The 20,387-nt window shown below is 38.1% G+C and overlaps 1 protein-coding gene across 3 annotated transcripts in view; it reads right to left on the reverse strand.

Annotated features, from left to right (window-relative positions):
- Nucleotides 1–20,387, reverse strand: part of PHIP (PHIP subunit of CUL4-Ring ligase complex) — a 63,352-nt gene that overhangs the window by 38,693 nt on the left and 4,272 nt on the right. For all 3 annotated transcript variants that reach the window (XM_072408556.1, XM_072408555.1, XM_072408554.1), the window contains exons 5-9: nt 2,860–3,010; nt 2,676–2,774; nt 1,781–1,941; nt 482–703; nt 116–216 (exon numbers count right to left, since the gene is read on the reverse strand). In XM_072408556.1, the coding sequence (XP_072264657.1) occupies nt 116–216; nt 482–703; nt 1,781–1,941; nt 2,676–2,774; nt 2,860–3,010 (734 nt within the window). The remainder of the gene's footprint in view (nt 1–115; nt 217–481; nt 704–1,780; nt 1,942–2,675; nt 2,775–2,859; nt 3,011–20,387) is intronic.

Consider the following 20,387-nt stretch of genomic DNA (forward strand, 5'->3'; position numbering starts at 1 on the left):
AGCTGTAGATTTTTTCACTTCTGGGATTTTATAAGGTTTCAATCATTTTGTTTTTATTACCATTTATACAATGTCTATCTCAAGTGCCCAAAACTTACCAGTCCATCCAACTTACTTTATTTTTAGAGTTCCTGCATCCCAAAGCCAGAAACAAATTGTTCCATCAGCTCCAGTAGAGGAGAGGAATCGCTTGGACCCACTGCACAACGGGGAGAACTACATTAAAAAAAAAAAAACACAGGAAACGAAAAAATTAGTTGAAAAACGTTTCATAATTTTCTATCAGCACTTGGTTGCTTCACAGATTAAATAAAACATTAAAGAAAAGGTAGTTACTTCTCTCCGGGGGCATTTTTTTTTTATATTTATAAATCCTAATTGTGTGGAAAATCATTGTACAGTTAATAATGATGATTATGTATGCATCAAAGCCAGATCAAACAGTCAGAACTCATGTCTACTGGGAAGAACAAATTATTACCTGTAGTGAAGTTATGGAAGCGCTGTGACCCTGCAGAATAGCCAGTGGGGCACATGTCCTCAGGCACCAGATTCTGATCATTTTGTCACAGCTTCCAGCAGCAATCATCGTATTTTCATAATTCACAGCCATGTCGGAGATTTCAGCAGCATGTCCTCTCAATGTTGCCAGGAGACGACCATCATCTGTTGCCCATATTTTTACCAGACAATCATCAGATCCCTAAGATTTAAAATCACCATGGTAAAACAACCAAGATCACAGGTGTAATATAACAAAAAAAAAAAAAAAGTTTTAAAAACTTCTATCAACATTTAAAATAAATTACCACAATAGGTGAGCAATGTAAATGACAGCTCACACAAGTGTTGTTTTCCCAAGACCTGTAAAGGCAAATAATATCTCCTGCTAAAAACGTGGTTGGTGATCATTTGTGAGGAAAGGGGACAACTGTACAGATGCTAGATTACCCCCCAAGACTATCACAATAGTTTATCTTTAGTAATAACAATCTAGCCTCAGTACACAGCTTTGTCAAGTAGTTATCTTAGAATAAAAGATCTGGTGAAAAATTTTAGTTACCTTTAGAGATTCAAGGATATTAGGTGGAATGTTACAGCCTATCAAAACGAACACAAATCTCGAAACTAGCTTTCACTGTAAAAGACGACATTGGATCAGACTGTAATATGTAGGGTGTCAAATGTTGCCCACAGTGCACAAGTCTGGGTGAAATACTTTAATTACTAATAATTTATTATTAAAATTCCTTTTAGTGCTGCATACCCTCAAGACATAAATTATTCCAATGTTAATATTGAAAAGAGGGATGGATGACTTGGATACATGAGGGTTTTTCTCACTCTAGGGAACCCCAATGCAAGGGCCAAAACTGCTATTTCCAAGAACATTTTTTTAGTTCAAAAGGAGCAACTTTTTCTCTTCCTTTTTTAGACATATTTAAATTAAAATGAAAATAAAGAATGAAACCCAATCTGCAGTTAAAATGTGAGGCAGACCCAATCAGCAAATAGAAGGAAGTGCCCCCAATTCTATCCACTTTCCAATATACTCTGCTGGGATATGCACATCACGACTCACATTTTACAGCCCATTCAGGCAGGCAGTACAGCCATACCATTGATTGATAAATGTATCCCTAAGAAGTGTTACTGTATTTTTAGGCTGTATTTGACAAAAACATTTTCTTTGACACCACTATACCACACTGGACAGAGCATAAAACAGATCAAGACATTGCTGTGCAGTGATAACGTATGCCCAGAAAATTAAATTTACCGTAAATATTCTTCGGCCAGTCCGATCGAAAGTCACACAGTAAACAGAGGAGAGATGTCCTAAAATTCTCTTGTGCATCTTCATATGCTGATAAACTACTGTTGGGACTAGGGTCTCAAACTTGTACTTTCCATTTAGCTTTCTTCCAAAAAGCGTACATCCTTTCATAAGAAATAATGAAAATAAAAAATTAACAAAATAATAACATTTGTCCTCAATCCTAAAATATAAACCTTTTTCAGGTTGATTGCAGGTTATCACTGGTAAAGGAAACTAATAACATATGTGTCATTAAAAGTGTAAGGTCCTGATGTGCGACAAGATAACATACTCAATATTTTACTTTCCAGTCCTGTAAGATGAAAAGACTGATTTCTATATTGACTTTTCCTGGATGCAGATGAAAGCCATAAGAAAAAAATGTGAGCAGCATACTGACCCCTCCATTTGAATATTTTCAAAGTCTGGCCATCGTGGAAGTGTCATGACCTTACTATATTGCATAATGAAACAAATAGAGAATACAGAGTTTAATTTGCTGCATGTTTTGGCCAATACCGAGTGTACACTCTCCACTAAAAATACAGCTGAAATGCAAATAGGTGACATATGTTACTAGAAGCCAGGGTTGCAATTCATAAACTTAAATGCACCAGATACTTGTTTATTTCCTGCTTTAGCTTTTTCTTCTTCCACCAGGAAGACTCCAGCTTGTTCATTGGGCAATGCATATTATACCAGGGGCTGATACTGCTTTAAAAGATGTGATGTAGTAAGCTGACCCAGGTATCAGAATAAGTGGACTACAGTTATTTGAGATGGGCAACAAAGACTTGAACAATAGTTGAGCAGTGAAAATTATTCTGAGATTTCCTATTCTCCCACACACACTGACCTATACTTGGAGGACTTCCATAATTGATAGGCAGCTCTGGGGGTCTTCCACAGTGTAAAGCAGCAAGGCCCGAACCCTTCCATAACACATGTTTGCAGCCTATTGAAAAAATAAATAAATAAATAAATAAATATACACAACTTGCATTACGGCTTTGGCATTAAATAAGAGAATTCATTCATACTTTTGTTTGTGCGTAAAAGAGACTGGCGCCCAGCTCCTACTAGTGTTAGCACACCGGGGACACTTTGAGGAAGCTCCTTCTCGAGAAGTGGTCCTACACGTCGGCATATTTGTAATAAATGGTCTGGGGCTAAATGTCGATAATATTTCACCTAATGGAAAAACAGAAACATTTATATTTTTTACTGATAAATTACAACACCTTTTGTTTTAACACACAAGATAGAGAAAAGAGACTTAATTAATTTAACCTCCATGGAGGCAAGGGATGATATGAGTTTCTATACATTACCTGCACACACTACACTAAAATAGATACTTTGCAACTTTTCCAGAAATACCATCACATTTGTGGAAAATTATAACAATATTTTTTCCATTTCACTGATAATTCTAAAGATAAGGAAATGTGAGCAACATAACTTCCTATACCATCACTCTAGAGAACTGCAAGCATGCTTTCCCACTACAGTGATAGTAGCTGAATCAATTATAATTCTCTAATGACAGAGGCTCTTTAAAGCTTTATAAATACGGCATATGGGTTTGCTCAAACATACTAATTAAATTAATATACTGTTCTCATACATATATCAGACACACCAGTATTCAAAAGAAGTAAGATGTAAAGCCTCATTGTTACAGAAAGACAAACATCCTGGTAACTTTGAGATCGAGTCCAGATCAGGTTTTATTAAAGTTATTCATCACAAATCAGGTAATTCATTCCAAAAAAAAAAAAAGATTATACTAAATGTAAACAATAGATCAGGCGACAAAACCTTCCTATCTGTATGCAATTTTTCATTTGAAGTACGCTGTGCATGCACAACTCTGTAGGATGCTGGATTATGCCAAGTATCTCAACAGCCCCAGGGGATGTACTGGTGTGCCGTCATTTCAGCCTGACCAATAAGGATAGCTGACGATTGGGAACCCAGAAGACGAGTAAATAATTAACATGAGCCAGATGACCATGACTTTAAAAATTGCTATCAGACAAGTAAGTTTTATTGCAGATCGGACATAGCCTGTCCTTACAATAAAGGACCTGTCTGGTCAAAAGATCAGGGTTAGGTCCTGCATCACAATACTATCCCGAGAAAAATATAGTGTAAATCTCTTCTAATAAGATTAGTGGACACGGCGAAAGCTTGTATACCAGCAACGTGGCTACAAATCACTACTCCTAGCATTGCACAGTGGTTGATACGTATTAACAAGATATATGTAAAGGAAGACCTGACTTTGTCCATAAGAGGAACTGAAGAGTAACCAATCAGAGATGGTTCTACTGGACCATGTTCTGTGATTCAACAGATTATGTTACCACCCTCCAAGCGAAGACCTGAATTGCCAATATTCTGAGATGCCATCATACAGCTTTATATCTTTCATTTTTACTGGTTGGTATTGAAATGCACGTTTATCCAATCAAGGAATCCCAACCCCTTCCCTCATAGTTCCCATAACTTTATATCCTTATAAATATAAAAAAAAAAAAAAAAAAAATATATATATATATATATATATATATATATATATATATATATATATAAATAAAGGATCAGGGTTAGGGTTACAGTCTGTTTCTAACAGCTTATAAACAACTGCTGGTTGTGTCTTGGATTCTGTTGATGAACCTTGACAACAAAATTTCTCTCTTTTCCAACATATTTAGAATATTGAAATATTTTAGCACACAGACTAGGAACAGGTCCACGTCAAAATAGATGGATTTGTTCTAAAAGCTCAATATCTAGTACTTGCCTCATCCAACAATAGCCCTTTAGGGACTTCAATTGGTATTTTTGTGATTGTTGCAGCCACCCTGTGTGTCTCCTTCTTGTTGGACACCACTGTTGTGGCAACTAAAGCAAGATTTTGAAGTGGGTGGAAACGGAGCTTTTGGAACCATTATGGGAAGTTCTCTACACAGGATTCCCCATGACGTCTAAGGAGGGTAGAAATAGACTTAAATAATCACTAATTCCACTTCACCACTAATCTGAAAAAACATCTGGATGGATTGAAGATTATGAATTGTAGTTCACATTACCCATCAGGAGTTTCTCCATCGGTCTTTTTGGTCATATTCTGCACAGAGCTGTATTAATGTTTTCTGTCATAGCACAGCAATATACGGTCTGCACCACTATTACCCGTATACAATATTTGACCAATTTACTGTTTTCGGGTTCATTTACATCTTTTTCTTAGGAAAAGTTGCATAGACATACCAAAGAATGAATAGTATGTCATGAACATATCAATCTTGCAGAAAAACTGATCATAATAAAATAAAAATAAATAAAAATATCAAAGACAGTGAAGCTAACATAATGTAGATAATAATAGATAAATTATATTTTTAAAATCCAAAGTTTGAAAAAAGGAGATCAATGTCAGATGTGAGAAAGGAAAACATGAAAAAACATAGGATAGCAGTAACAGAACAGAGTAAAAGTGAAAGGAAATTGAAGAGCCACAATGTGGAAGTAAGTTTAGGATACATTGGTGATCCACAGGTCCCACGTTTTGTAAATGGTCCTACACTCACAACTGAAACAACTTAGGTGACTTATTGCATTTATTCGATTTCCATGCTGATCTTTAGCAGATGTAGAACAGCCTTTTCTGGTCATTTGTCCAGGTACCTGGTCTCAGACCTACAGTTTATTATCATTATAACCTCTGTTCCCCCGGTGGTAAATTTCTTCTCCACAAGTAGTAATTTCATGTTTTGTTGGTAAAACAGTTCATCATATCTACATTACATTACATATTCTTTAGTGATTTCAAGTCCACATGTTGCTGTAAATACTGTGCCTTCACCCCTAAAACATTACCCTCCTTTTTCTCAGTTATTCCTATAAATTTTCATGCAAAGCAAGAAGGCTGTTTGGTAGAAGTCCGAGAAGTAAATCCAATCAGCCGCAAGTGCACCATCAGCTTTTGGACTACCAATTCCCCTGCTGCAAGTATCACTCCATTTATAATTTTTAAGGGAACAGTGAAATAAAAAAATAATAGAAAAAAAGCTGTGCCAAAGATCAAGGTAAGACATAAGCGATAAAGAAAGTGGGAGCCAGAAACTATGCAATTGTGGAGGAGATTGCTGTATTTGCTGAATAAAGTACATACAGAGGAGGTATTTTGGCGGAGGAAACTAGGAAGACAGTCCTGCAGGGGGCAGGGTGAGGGTCTTATTGTCAGAAGTGGTGTGGGGCTATTAGTGACAGTGGAGGGTATACAGTCAATGTTAAAAAAAAAAAAAAAAACAATTTATTGTATTTTCCCTTAAAATTTCTAGGTCCCGCTGTGACCGGAGCCCTCTCTCAGCCCACACCCCTGCACATAGACTTTCCAGCACGCTCAGGAACAGTTTATGCACCACCAGCAGGCTGAGAAGGGGCATCACGGGGCAAAGTTTTTACCCCTTGCCCAGCACACCATCACAGGTCAACTGCCACCACGTGCTTAGACGCAAGCATGCACCAGTATCCTTGACAACAACGCAGTTATGACTGCTTCTTTATTACTGTCTCTGTCACCTGCTGCCACTCCTGACAGGGATGTCCCAGCAATTACAATGTTTATAGTAGCATTTTCGGGTTAGCAAGTTACACTATTTCTACTTAGAGCATTTAGAGATTCAGCTTACACTTTTTATAGTGTTTAATAAGTAAAAACATACAAAAACAGTGGATAAACAATTACAGAAACAGAAAGACTAATCAAAGAACAAAACCAGAACTTTAGTAGAACTATAGCAACAGCAAAAAAAAGAGGGAATACTGTAAAATAATAATTAGGTAGAGTTGGTTTGCCTTGGTCTAGGTTGCTGAGTAACATCCAAGTTATTAGTCAGAGTCACTGGGCTCCCTGCAGTGCTCAATGCGTCAGTGCCGTTGTCCTTAGCAACAAGATGGTATCAGTGAGAGCTCCATCTGCTAGGCTTACATGGCTTCTTCTTTGTCAACAGAGGTGGGACTAATACAACAATCCCAAGACAGCCAGGTGGGGGCTGTCTCAGGGCCTGTATTTACATGAGTTTTGATGCTCTGTGGACACTTCCAAAAAGCCCTTGTTCTAGACTCTATTAATAATTCCATAAATACAGGTTTTATGACATGCCAACCCCCAGATTATTAATCACCACAAAACACGAAATTCAGAGACCAAACTAGGCATGTCTGGGACTTATGGTTCACCTAAACAGGCTAAATATGGTTTCCAGGCCTTCCTGAGGCCTAGGAGACTAGTTCTTGGTCTCCAAATGCTCACCATAACGATCCAGCTACAAATCAGCCAACTACTATTTTATACAGAATGGTATATTGGAAATATAAGGATTATTAATAAATGGGTTTCAGAATACATCGCTTAGTTCAATAGGAGGCCACTCTACTAGCCTAATCTGAGTTTTATGACACCTGGAGACACAAAACTCCCAACTTTTTACAATGGGTGTTGTAAACTATAGGGTATGGAAGGATGCTGGTTGTCAGATCAAGAAATATAGGATAAAGGGGAAATTTATGCCCCTGGTCTGTTGGGAGACAAATTTTCAAACATAGACATTTTAAAAGAAGACAATTTTATATTAAAAGGGAGATCAGGAATATTGTTATCCCCAACATCACACTCGCTGTTTGCAAATTAAATACACAAATCGTTTTACCTTTGCAAAATATTCGTCATTTACCACAATTTAAAGATAGACATAACAAAAACTGTAAGAGAGCAACCACAATTTTGTTTTGCAGAGCACCAGAAAAATAAACACATTAGAAAAATCCTTTCTGACTAAGGAAAAAAAAACGCACACACAAAGTAGGCTACATACACACTTGCAATAATAATCATTAGAAAACTAAAGATTAACGACCGATCAATGATTACACTGGTCAACAAACATTTTCTTGCCAAACAGATTAAAGTCATGTTAGGTTATGTTTGATGCACAGATTACAAATATGATATTGGTTTTGCTAGATTGGCTCTAGTTTTTGAAATAATGACCTCAATAATAACCTCATAGAAAACAAATGAAACATGAAAATTAAGCAAAATTAAACTAGATATGCCTACATATAGAAAATTATTTTTGAAATACTTATTGTCAATATATTCTATACTCAGTATATTTACAGAACTAATCACAAAGAAGTCATTGGAAAAACTCTGTAAGATTTCCTTTTATGCTGATGATCAGGACAATCACGTTGAAGGCTCCAGCAGTAGTAGTCTGCCATCATGTGTCTATCCCATCTGCCCTGATACCTTTCTTCCATCACCTTTATATCTTGACGGAACCTCTCCCCTTGTTCCTCACCGAAATCGCCAAGGTTTTCTGGAAATTTGTGCAAATGGCAATGGACAAAGTGTACTCTTTTGCTGCTAGTAGCACCCATATTTTTAATACTTAAGCGCAAGTTTTGTACCGCGGTTCTTCATAATTTGGTGTTTTATGGTTACCCAGGAAGTTCTTGACAACCATGACATAGCTGTGCCAGGCAGAAGCTTCAGTATCAGTCATGTAACTTGTGAAATTTGAATCATTTACCAGTTTCTGAATCCTGAGTCCATCAAAGATTCCTGCTTTTAGTTTTTCAGTACTCAATCCAGGGAAGAACCTACAAATGTATTTGAAGCAATCCCTGTCCTTGTCAGAGCTCTAACAAATTGCTTCATTAATCCCAACTTGTGTAGATCTGTACAATTTTCTTTGTCAACCATTGGCACATTAATGATGTTCGCTGCACCTTTTTTCATGTATTCCCTTGGAGTCCATGTCACTTTTTTCCAGTAAACCTGCTTTGCTCCACTATCTCACAAGCAGATGAAACATGGGTACTTTGTGTATCCACTTTTCTGTCAAAGTGGGATGTTCACCATTTTTAAATAAACACATGGACCGGACCCCATTGATGCAGGAAGTGACGTGTGCCGAAGAAAATGTACCGCAGAAACATCCACGATCACTGAACGATTGTACACACAATAGATAGTGAACGATCGTCGCCCAATCAGATCCGTCAGGGCGGTCGGTCGTTTCCAGCAACTTTCTTCATTCATCGCTGTCATTGGCCAGTCGTTGTTCACTTTTCATGTTAATTATAGGACGATCGGTCGTTAATCGTTCGTTTCCAACTAAAACAGGTAAACATGTCATTTTCATGAGATATTTTTGTGGACTTTGTAGTATTTTTGATGCAGATTTCAAATTTGTGTTCAGTTTTTCTCTAGCACGTCTAGTTTTTGTGATGCAACTATATATTGTGTGAAATTTGTTATAAATAGCCTTAACATATTACATTTAATGACAGTTTTCTTTTTTTAAGGTTAGAGACCGCACTAGCTGCAATTGATTTCATTTGTTATCATGCCTAGAAATTGCCTTAATGATCCAGGCAATTTCTGTTACGTATGTGGTTCATTCACGACAAAAGCACAACGTCGCCAAATTACCACAGAACTTAAAAAGATTTACAAATTATATTTCGGCTGTCCACTTGGTGACCAGGATAAATCTTGGGCTCCACATGTCATCTGTACCAGTTGTTCCAACGGACTGCGTGACTGGCTAAATCGGCGTAAAGCAGCAATGCCATATACAATCCAAATGATGTGGAGAAAACCGCGAGACCATCTAATCAACTGCTATTTTTGCTGCGTCAACAAAAGTGGATTCTCAGGTAAAACTAAGCACAAAATTGTATATCCCAGCCTTGATTCTGCAATTAGGCCTGTTCCCTATGATGATTCTTTGCCAGTTCCGGTACCGCCACATGATGGACTTGCTTCTGTAGAAGGTAATGAGGAATGCACTGGAGTTGCAGCCAGTTACAACGCCGAATCATCTGAACCTGACTACTTGGCCGATGAAGATTCAGAACCAGGGACCTTTACACAAGCTGAGCTGAATGAACTTATTCGTGATCTAAATCTCTCCAAAGACAAAGCAGAACTTCTTGCCCCTTAAGGGAGATATGGAAGATTAAACATTGTTTATACAGTACCAGTAGAATATTGTAGAACTATTTTCCCTGGCAGCCGAATATACCTGACAAAAAAAAATGTGCAAAGTTGCCGTCATACATTTGTTAGTATTCAGGGATGGACTCTGGGGAGGTAATGAAGAGAAGGCTTGCAGAAGATGAAGCTGCAACAGTTTAGACACAAAGTACTTAAAATTTGTAAACCAACTGCAAGAAAGGCTGAGAGAAATAGGTGAGAATTGGAAGCGTTGAAGACCCCATGTAATAAGTATGTAGTGTTAAGCATATGCCTCCACCACTTGTTTTCAAGAAATGCATTACTAGTACAAATTCTGCTTCTTTTGTTGTGCTTAGACCCTTTTGTATTTCCTCATATTTGGATGCATCACAGCAAAATACTACATACTCCTGTCTTCCTAAAAGATTCCAAGATAGTGTAATACATACAATGCCACAATGTCTTCAATTTCATCATACCACTGGATTGCTGAAACTAATATAAACCAACCACAATCTAGAAATATAAACATAACCAAGGAATATAGTTGTAACCTAGAAATATAAGCAATTAAAAACACATCCCAAATAACAAATCCTCTCTACTGTACATGGCATGGATGCTCTAAACAAAAAATGGTATATAAAAGGAATGGCAAAAGTGATACAATCTAAACAGGGAATCCAAGCAGAATTATAACTACCCAGGACCAGCACAAATTATGTTTAACACTAAAGAGTAATACATTCTAGTCAATATGCCCCATACAGAAGGATAAAATTCAGGCAAAATTGGTATACAAAATGGGAAGCGACATTTTACAAAAGTCATGCAGATCTGCCAATTGATTATGAGCCCCATCAACAGTTTTACTTGATCACACATGCCATGTACAATGGGGAGGGATTGTTTGGAATGCGAATATACTAATGGGTTGCTATACATTACCTCAAGTTCGTTTTCAAATCAGCTATTTAATAACATAATTAGGAACGCACTTATCAGTGTTCTCCCCAGCCCCTTTTAGCTGGGCGCACCACCCGGCACTTTTCAGTAACCACCCAGTTGTTTTTATGTGGCTACTGAAGAGTTGTGTCACAATACAGGGGATGCCACCCATCAAAAATTTCTTCCCACCCGGCTCCAAAAAATTCCTGAGTTAAGCCCTGACTTATTTTATTAGGTCACCTGTGTCTTGTATTTTGTAACTAGTATAGCACTCCTTTCTTTTACTTTTTAGAAATGTAGTTCTTTTGTTTACATCTGAACAGGTAACCCAAGATAACAATTGCCTGCTATTCCTGTTCTGTTGATCGTGTAATTTAGGTTTTCATATTACAGTCTATCTTGGTGACAAATATCATCATGACATGCAGAGGGTAAATAAATCCTTAGATATTTGGATCTATTCTGTGTCTTCTGCATACTTTGTCTATTATCCTAAAGAATGTTTGTTAAGGCCTTTTTGTTTTTTTGGACTACAGAATGAATAGCCTTTCTACAGATATAAAAATACAACAGGCAGGCCAGACAACACAAACATTGCGAGTTGTCAGTACACAACAGAGCTTAAAGTGGAACCTAAATCCCACTTTACAAAATAAAAGATCAGGCAGTTGGTTACTGGAGAAAGGGACTGGTGATTTCCCCTTCTGCAGTAACACGTTTTACCTGCCTAATCGCTTAGAAAATATGTGAAAAGGCTGAACTGCGCACCCTCTCCTAACCTATGGGGTTATTAAGGGCTCTTCTATCAGAAGGCAAGACAGAATGTTCAATATGCACTGCTTCTCATTTCCCTCCTATATTCTAATTAGAATTTTTTTTTTTTTTTAAGAAGAAATCAAAAGGTGAAGGCATATTTCATGCTATGTAATAAGGAATCAGATTAAAACAATGTTCTCAATAAAGCTTAACAAATTTGTTATCAGGTTAACCTATTTTAAATGAGCTTTTATGCTGAATTCCAGATTTCGCAGCAGTATACCTTCTTCCCAAACACCAACAAACATATATAACTTTCAGCACAGACACAGAAGATATTTCATAACCACACTTATGCACTACTAAAATGACATTTGCAGCCACTCCCAAGTTTTAATTTAGACACTCCATTTTTTCCCCACACAAAATCAACACAATTATTTCTATAACTTTGATAACAGACCTTCAAGTGTTTATGTTTTTAAAAAAGGAAATGGGTTATGACTAAAACAAATAGGTTCATACGTTATACATTTTTTCAGAGGCATTTGCTTGCAAGTGAGCTTGCCTACAAGCAGTGTTAATCTGATCTGTAGTGCAAATAGTCCACTACTTTGTATTTACAGTCATGTTTAGAGTATATATTTTGCCAAATCCACACCTCTAACTTTTTGCAGTAGCTATTATTCTGGGGAATTATTCCAGGGAGCTGGAAACAATACCTCGATCACTTTCAACCGAGTTCTTCCCCATCCTCTATAATGATACATGACATTTGCCACCCGGCTGTCATCAGAAAGTTGTTCAGCCTTGGCATTGTATACAATACAAGAGAAGCATCACTGAGAACCTGCAGAAGTCTGTCGGCTCTGCTCCTGAAGGATGTGAAGATTTGTATTTTCTATCTTTTTGTTACTCTATGTTCTCCTCTCCCAATCCTCTGAAAGCAGAATGGACATGCTGTCTTCTCTCACAGGAAGATTGCTTTTGCTCTACATGGAGCTCAGAACATCATCCTGAGAGAGGGCCACAGAGCTGTAGTTCAGTTCAATGAAGTCATAAAGGGATGGACATGGTTGGCAACAACACTAAGGTAGGCTGTGTCGTTTAAATAATACTCAGGGGCCCAAAGTGTGCCATAAAAATATCCCCCACAGCACCAGCTTAAACCGTTGATACAAGGCAGGATGGATCAATGCATTCATGTAGATCAGGGGTGCCCAAAACATTGATCGTAATCTACTGGCCGATCGCAAAGGTAACACAAGTCAATCACGGAGCCCTGCTTTACCCCCCCCCTGCTGTACATCTATAGGGATTCTGGGGATGTCTTTCAGTGCTTGAGACGGCTGGTGTAACAGTGGGGAGGGAGGCAGAGAGGGCGGAAGGGCAGTGTGAGGTGAGCAGTGTCGGGGGTCCAATCACCCAGACACCTTTGTACAGATCTTTTTCTTGTGCAGCACGTCATTCTCCTATGACAGGGGAACTGTAGCTTTCCTGTCAATATAGTCTTGTAGTGCAATGTTCTGCCATTCAATGTGTCATTAGCTTCAGTCACTTCTGTGTCATGCTCGGTGTGTGTGTGTGTGTGTGTGTGTGTGTGTGTGTGTGTGTGTGTGTGGTGTGTGTGTGTGTGTGTCTCTATATATATATATTGAGCATTTTTATTGTTGGTAGTGTGGGCACTCTGATGTAGATGATGTCAAATTCTGACCTCACCATATGGGTGCAGAAATTGAGATTAGGCACCTTTTTTTTTTTGTTCTTCTTTTTTTTTGTTCTTCTTGTTAAATTTTGCGTGTGTAAAATGTTGTCTTGGCTGCCTCAGCTGACAGGAGTGGCCCCCAGTGTGGTCTCATGCTTTTTTAGCTCATCTGCTTCAAGGTTCAACATGTTGTGCATTCAGGGATGCTTTTCTACATACCTTAAGCTGGTACACACGTGCAATAATTGCCGTTGGATCTTTCACGATCCTTTACAACCACTAAGGACTGCACGATGCATGAAGAGTGCTGTACACACAGCACCGTTCTGCTCTATGGAGAGGGGGTAGAACGACAGACCGGCACTCCGCTGCGCTCTCTCCCCCTTCACTTCCATAAGATCATTCGCTGTCCATCGTCTGTGGATCCACCAGGACAGTCATTCGGACGACGGGTGCTGAACACACGCCAGATTCTCGTCCGATATCAGCCCTGAGCCGATTATAGGATGAGAAGCATTGCAAGCGTGTACGTAGCCTTAGTTGTAGCAAGCGGTTATTTGAGTTACTGTTACCTTGGGTTCTGTCAGCTTGGACCAGTTGGCCACTCTCCTCTGACCTCCGGCTTTAACAAGGCACAGTGAGAAGGAAAATGACTTTGTCATAGTCTTCATCCGAAAATTTTTACTTTTGCACCATCCACCGTAAACCTGAGACGTTGTGCCTGAAAATCCCAGCAAATCAGAAGTTTCTGAAATAAACCTCATGCTCAAACCAGGCTGCACCAACAACCTTGCCATGTTTGAGGTCACTTAAATCATCCTGCTCCCTGCTTCTAATGCTCGATTTGAACTTCAGCAGGTCGTTTTGACCTAATGCCCCAAAACGCAAGTTGCTGCCATGTGATTGGCTGATTAAACAATTGCGTTAACAAGCAGTTGAACATGTGTACATAATAAAAGGAACAAGTTAATGGACATTTATGCTTAATTTGTTATTTTAAAAAATGGTCCATTTTTTTTTTTTTTTTTTAATAGCAAGGTTGAAATATGATTTTTTATTTATAAAATATTTAATTTTGGAGGCAAACAATGTAGCGGAAGTGCATGAAATGTATGTAGAACAACTGTTTAACCCCCCTAGCGGTAATCCCGAGTGTGACCTGGGGTGCATTTTACTTGCAAAAACCAGTAATCCCTAGTCACACTCGGAGTCGCTTTAAGATAGAAAAAACCCTACTTACCTTGTCATCCCCCATCGTCCTTCTGGTCCCTGCGGGTCCTGGAGATACGTCTTCTCCCTCTAATCTTCAGGCACGAAGTAAGGAGCCGAGATCTACGGGGGTTTCCGTAGGTGCGGGCGCTGGATCGTGCGGGCGGAGCGGCGGGAAATTTAAATCATTTTGTTTTGGACTCAATACAAAATCGCTGTATTGAGTCCAATACAAAGAAATCTTCATATATATATATATATATATATATATATATATATATATATATATATATAATTCTATTATATTATATATACAACTGTACAGTTACATTTTTAACTTTTTTTTAAGTTTTTTTTTTAATTTTATTATTAAATCAATTAAATTTATTAACTATTGGACTTATTTTGGGGAGTTATGCCTAAGAATAATAGCCTACAATGTAAAATAAATTTGCATGCAAAAAAATTTCAACGCTTTTTACACAGAAATTTGGACAGAATTAGACCGCTAAGGAGGTTAAGGCAGTATCTTCTACCCCATCAAGATTAAGTCAGCAGTATTACTTCACTGCAATCTGAAATATAACAGCGTGAATTTATATGCACTGCCATAAAAGATGATCCTATAAAAGACAACTGTCTCTGAGCTAGTATCGTATTTCCCATTCATTGATCACACATCTGTAAGAGAAGCATTTAATATTTACACACCATGTAGCAGGTGCTTCTTCTCATAGGTCCTAAGGGGCTTGTTTGTGGTAAGGCAGCTCTGGAAAAAAAATTCCTTCCACAACCCAACCTGGGAATAGCAACATGTTTATCTAGGACAAAAACATGTACTACTTGCTTCTATAATTGCCTGAAATTTTGAATAAAAAAAAGTGGGAAAGTCTACATGAACCATTCAGTCCTGCAATTAAGGCATACACGGTCACTGAATTCCCATCTCCAACAGCTGATAAATTACTGTCCTACAGACAATTATAGCCAACACAGATATTTGTTTTAACATTCTCAATATTACTGGAAATCTCACAGTCCAATGCAACATGAGTGAACATGTGCCAATGTACTTTAGCCTAAAGAACAATAAAATATATCATTCCATGTATTACCTTGTTTCTGTACTACCAACACAAACCACAAAAACAGCAGATGGGCTAAAATTTTAAACTCTTACTTTAAGGTCCATTTATACCAGTCTGTCTTAAGATTTACGTTAAGATGCATTATGGAACGCACCAACATGTCTTGCATGACTGCACGTACAAAACATTGGCTGCCAAGGTACCAGAACTGACAAAGACATAAAATGTTATTTCTAATGAAGCATACCACAATGCACAGAGGTGTGTTAACATTATGGAATATGGCAATACATCAGCGTTGGGGTCCCACTGACAATGAATGGCACCACAAAAAGCAAATGCACATAATATGCTTTGTGTTAATGCATGTCTTCCCATAACGTGTGTGAAGAGCCTTTAATTCATAGCCAGCACCTTTATCTCCTGAAAAATTTACACTAGCCACAGTCCTATGCAAACATTGCACATTTCACATTTATTCCTTGCTTTCTATTGCACAGTAATTTGTAATTCTGGCAACACTTGGTAAGTTCTGTTCACTCCTCGCAAAGTAGGCAAACATAATAGAGAATGACCTGCCGTAACACTGGTTTACTTAAGTACAGCACATGCTCTGAGTCAGGATACTCTACCTGAAAGATAATAGTTATCAGCAAGGAGTAAAAAAAAAATTACAAGTGTACAATAAAATCTCTGTATAACCATATAATATTTGGATGCTTTGCTTGCACATCTGCAGGATCGTTCTCAAGTAAACAAGGCAGAAAGTTAGCATTATTCCCCAATTTCCATTTATTACAGATACTTGCACACTCCCATACATATTACACAATATGTCAATCCTTACTAAGCAACTCTACAGTATGTCTATGAATAGTATTAGGCAAAGCATATAGAAACAAAGCAACACTTTACTGCAGCTTCATGATTAGCTCTCTGCAAGGTTGGAGTTTTAATCTTCTCTGCTTCCTGTGTATCAACAATAAAAGGCATAGTATCTAGTAAATTTATACTGCCGATTTAATTTGTAACCATGATATTCCCATTAGCCCCATGGAGATAAAGTGAAGAGCTTGAGATTTTCTGATTTTTTTATACTATTAAAACTGAGTCACAAGCCTGAGGGAGGCTGAAGGATAAAATATACAGAATAGTGAAAGAAGAAATCCTTTTATGTTGCAGTGTACAAAGTTATTTCTGATTCCACCCTTACATTCACAGAAACAGATCGAGAAAATACAAGTGCATTTAGTATAACTGATATTTCAGATCTAATCTACCAAAAAACTCTAGGAAAGCTAAACCATATTCTCCACACTGTTCTTGGGTTTGTTACAAAACCTGAAGATCGTGGCCTAAGGAATGACACTTTATAGGCAAAATGAAAAAAGAAACATCACGATTTTAGTCTGCCATGGACATATAGGCAAACACCAAGCAGATTTTCACTAACAATGTGTCATGGACTGATGAATGAAAGAGTTGTGTCCACAACAAAAGTAGATATGTTTAGCACAAACCTAAAAAAAAATTTTAGGGGAGCCACCTTGTTCAACTTTGAAACGGGGTATAAATATTAATGTTTTGGGTTGTGTCTGTGCATGTGTAGATATATATATATATACACACACACACACACACACATATAAATAAATAAATAAATAAATACACACACAATGCCTACCTACAGCACTAGCATATCAACTTAAAAATGGTGCACTATTGATTTGCATCCTACTGAAATGTTGTGGAGGGATTTGAATTGGGGATTTCATGCAAAAAAGCCCTCGAACATTGTAAATTTATGTTGTGGAGGGATTTGAATTGGGGATTTCATGCAAAAAAGCCCTCGAACATTGTAAATTTGAAAAGATGAGTGGTCGGACATTTCTGATTGCTGATGGACATAGTACTGTAGGTATCAAGCAAAATCATTATTAGAAAAGTTAAAACTGAACTTTAGGCAGATACAAAAGACACAATTTAGTGTGAATCTGTAATAATTAACACATCTTTAGACGTCATTTCTACATGTAAGCAGTTTAAGTATCCAAGGTGTCAAAGGAAGCAGCGTCATAAGGAGCCTATCAGTTCATGTGCTGACAAGTTTACAGATAGAAATAGACCTGGGGCTGGTACAGCACAACCTGGTTCCAGAAATCATCAGACTGAGAACAACTAGTAGCAGGATATTGTTTTTTTTAATCTTCTAATGGGATGTTTATTTGTTGCTAATAGATATCCAACCTTGGGAATGGGAGGATCAGACAAACACCATCATCCTTGTCAAGATGACATGACCAAATTTACCAGGGGTACCAACTTATGATTGTCTGTATGTACTGTTTATTCTGTGACCTAATGTTCTCTGATATTCATTTCATTTTGTTTACATACAGTACAGGTATATAATAAAAATAACTGCTGAAGAGTTAGGTATTTTTGTCCTAAATTATATGCACATATCTGACAAAGGTATTGGCAATGCTGTCACTAGCTACAGCTAAAACCAGGCAGCTCATGCTTAAATCTTTTCCCAGTGATGAGCAACTTTAACTGTGGAATAATATGTTCCCTTTTAAATACTGCCAATAATTTTAGATAAAAGTTGCAAGAGGCCTTTTTTAGACTCCAATGACCATTTTGAGAGTCCTGCCTCCAGATTTATAATTGATTTCTAAAAGCAGCATGGCAGAAATCCCTGGGTAGCAAATTGGGATGTACAGTACATTCTACACCAAGAAACAGAATCAAAAGGTACACATAGAAAAAAAAAACTTTTGCTCAATAGGAAAATTAGAATATGTAAAGCCTACAGTCAGAACTTTGCCAACTCTTCCAAAAACTTTGCTTAGAGATCCATGTCGTAGTTTTTTTATTCCGCTCCCTTTGTATCTGTTTGGAATGGGAAAAAACGGTTGATCTGGTCGGCAATTCAGGGCTGTCCTGTATCTTCTGCAAACTTTCTGGGTTATCTAGAAGATCCCTTTTACTTATCTTGGAATACAGATTAATTAGCCTTTGAGCTACGTACACACGTCCAATGCTTCTCGGCCAATATCGGACAAGAATCTGGCGTGTGCACAGCTCCCGTCGTCCGAACGACCGCCCTGGCAGATCCGTGGGGGGGGGGGTGGAGAAGGGGGAGAGTGTACAGCTGGTGCCGATTCGTCGTTCTTCCCCTCCCCATTGAGCAGAACGGTGCTGTATGTACAGCACTCGTTCATGCATTGTGCAGTCCTTAGTCGTTGGAAAGGATTGTGAAAGATCCTTTGCAGCGACAATTATTGCATGTGTGTACCCAGCTTTAGCTTGTGGAGCTCTGTGACTGGTATTAGTTGAGTGGTTTATCAAAATCCACTGGGCAGGGCTGACACAGTCCAGGAACATCCAGTGTGCTATCAACTATTTAAGAACTTTTCTTGCAAATACGTATGTCACATATTACACAAAACTGTATCCTATCCAATTAAAAAAAAAATGAAAAACATAAATTTATGCTTAAATGTGTAAATTAAGTACATGAAACCTATCTTCCAAATACCTTGTTTTGTTCTATGGAAAGGACAGGATTGGGTAAATAGCTGCACAATAGTACAATAGTCATGGACAGATCAATAAAGGACATTGTCAACACCTGTACCAATGCTAGATTATCACCCCAGACAAATGACCTTCCCCAGCATGAAAAAGATCAAATCTTTGCAGAGAATATTAGGCTACGTACACACGTGCAATAATTGTTGTTGGAAAGGATCTTTCACGATCCTTTGCAACGACTGCACAATCCATGAACGAGCGTTCTACATACAGCACGGCTCTGCTCTATTGAGAGGGGAGGGGGAGAACAATGGAGCGGCACCCCGCTGCGCTCTCTCCCCCTTCACTTCCACTTCGTCGTCCGTGGATCCGCCAGGATGGTCGTTTGGACAATGGACGACGAGCGCTGTACACACGCCAAATTCTCGTCCAATATCAGCCCTGAGACGATTATCGGACGAGAACCATTGCACGTCTGTATGTAGCCTCAGGCTACACAAGCAATTTTAATCTTTGTGTAGAGGTTGAACTTCCTATTGGCAATCATTTTATATTTGGTGCTGTCAGTGAGAGACGATTATCCACAAAGAGGGGACACCTTATTAACTGAGAGATTATGTAAGCTGCCATTTCTGACCTGGTTCTGTAATATATAGTTGGTCTTGGTGTTATCCCCTGCCACCAATTGAGTATACAGCTCAGATGATTAGCTAACAGCCAGCAGTTATCTGTATGATTGTTTCAGGTGAGACAGACACTACTGACATGAAAAAAATCAGCTTTACACCCAGCAAATTAGAACTTTACACTCGGCTGTACGTTCCTAAAATTCAGCTGCACCATCAAAACCACGAACACTCTTTATATCGAACACCTCATCTCGCTGGCTATGCAAAAAGACAGACATAAAGGTTAATACCGTTACCCTTCTTTAAAATGATATGTTAACAGCCAAAGAATAAATAGTATAGTATTGGTAAGAAAAGAATAGTATGGGCAAAAAAAAATTGTCACCAATTCAAAGTCAGCAGCTCTACACTCCTTAAATTGCAATGATGCACAGATCTGCCTTCCATTGAAATTCTACATAAAACATCTCATCTATTTTTAGTCAGCTTGTTTTTGACAGTCAGTAAATTATATTATGTAAAATGGCTGGGGAATTGAAACTTTGTTTTGGACATACCCATTTTCTAAACCATATCTCATGATACTACACAAACACAGCAATACTCAGCTGATCAGATGGAAGAACTTTGGATGGGATCCTACTGAGCCTAT

The sequence above is a fragment of the Pyxicephalus adspersus genome, chromosome 4, assembly GCF_032062135.1.
Source record: "Pyxicephalus adspersus chromosome 4, UCB_Pads_2.0, whole genome shotgun sequence".
NCBI classification, from domain to species: domain Eukaryota; kingdom Metazoa; phylum Chordata; class Amphibia; order Anura; family Pyxicephalidae; genus Pyxicephalus; species Pyxicephalus adspersus.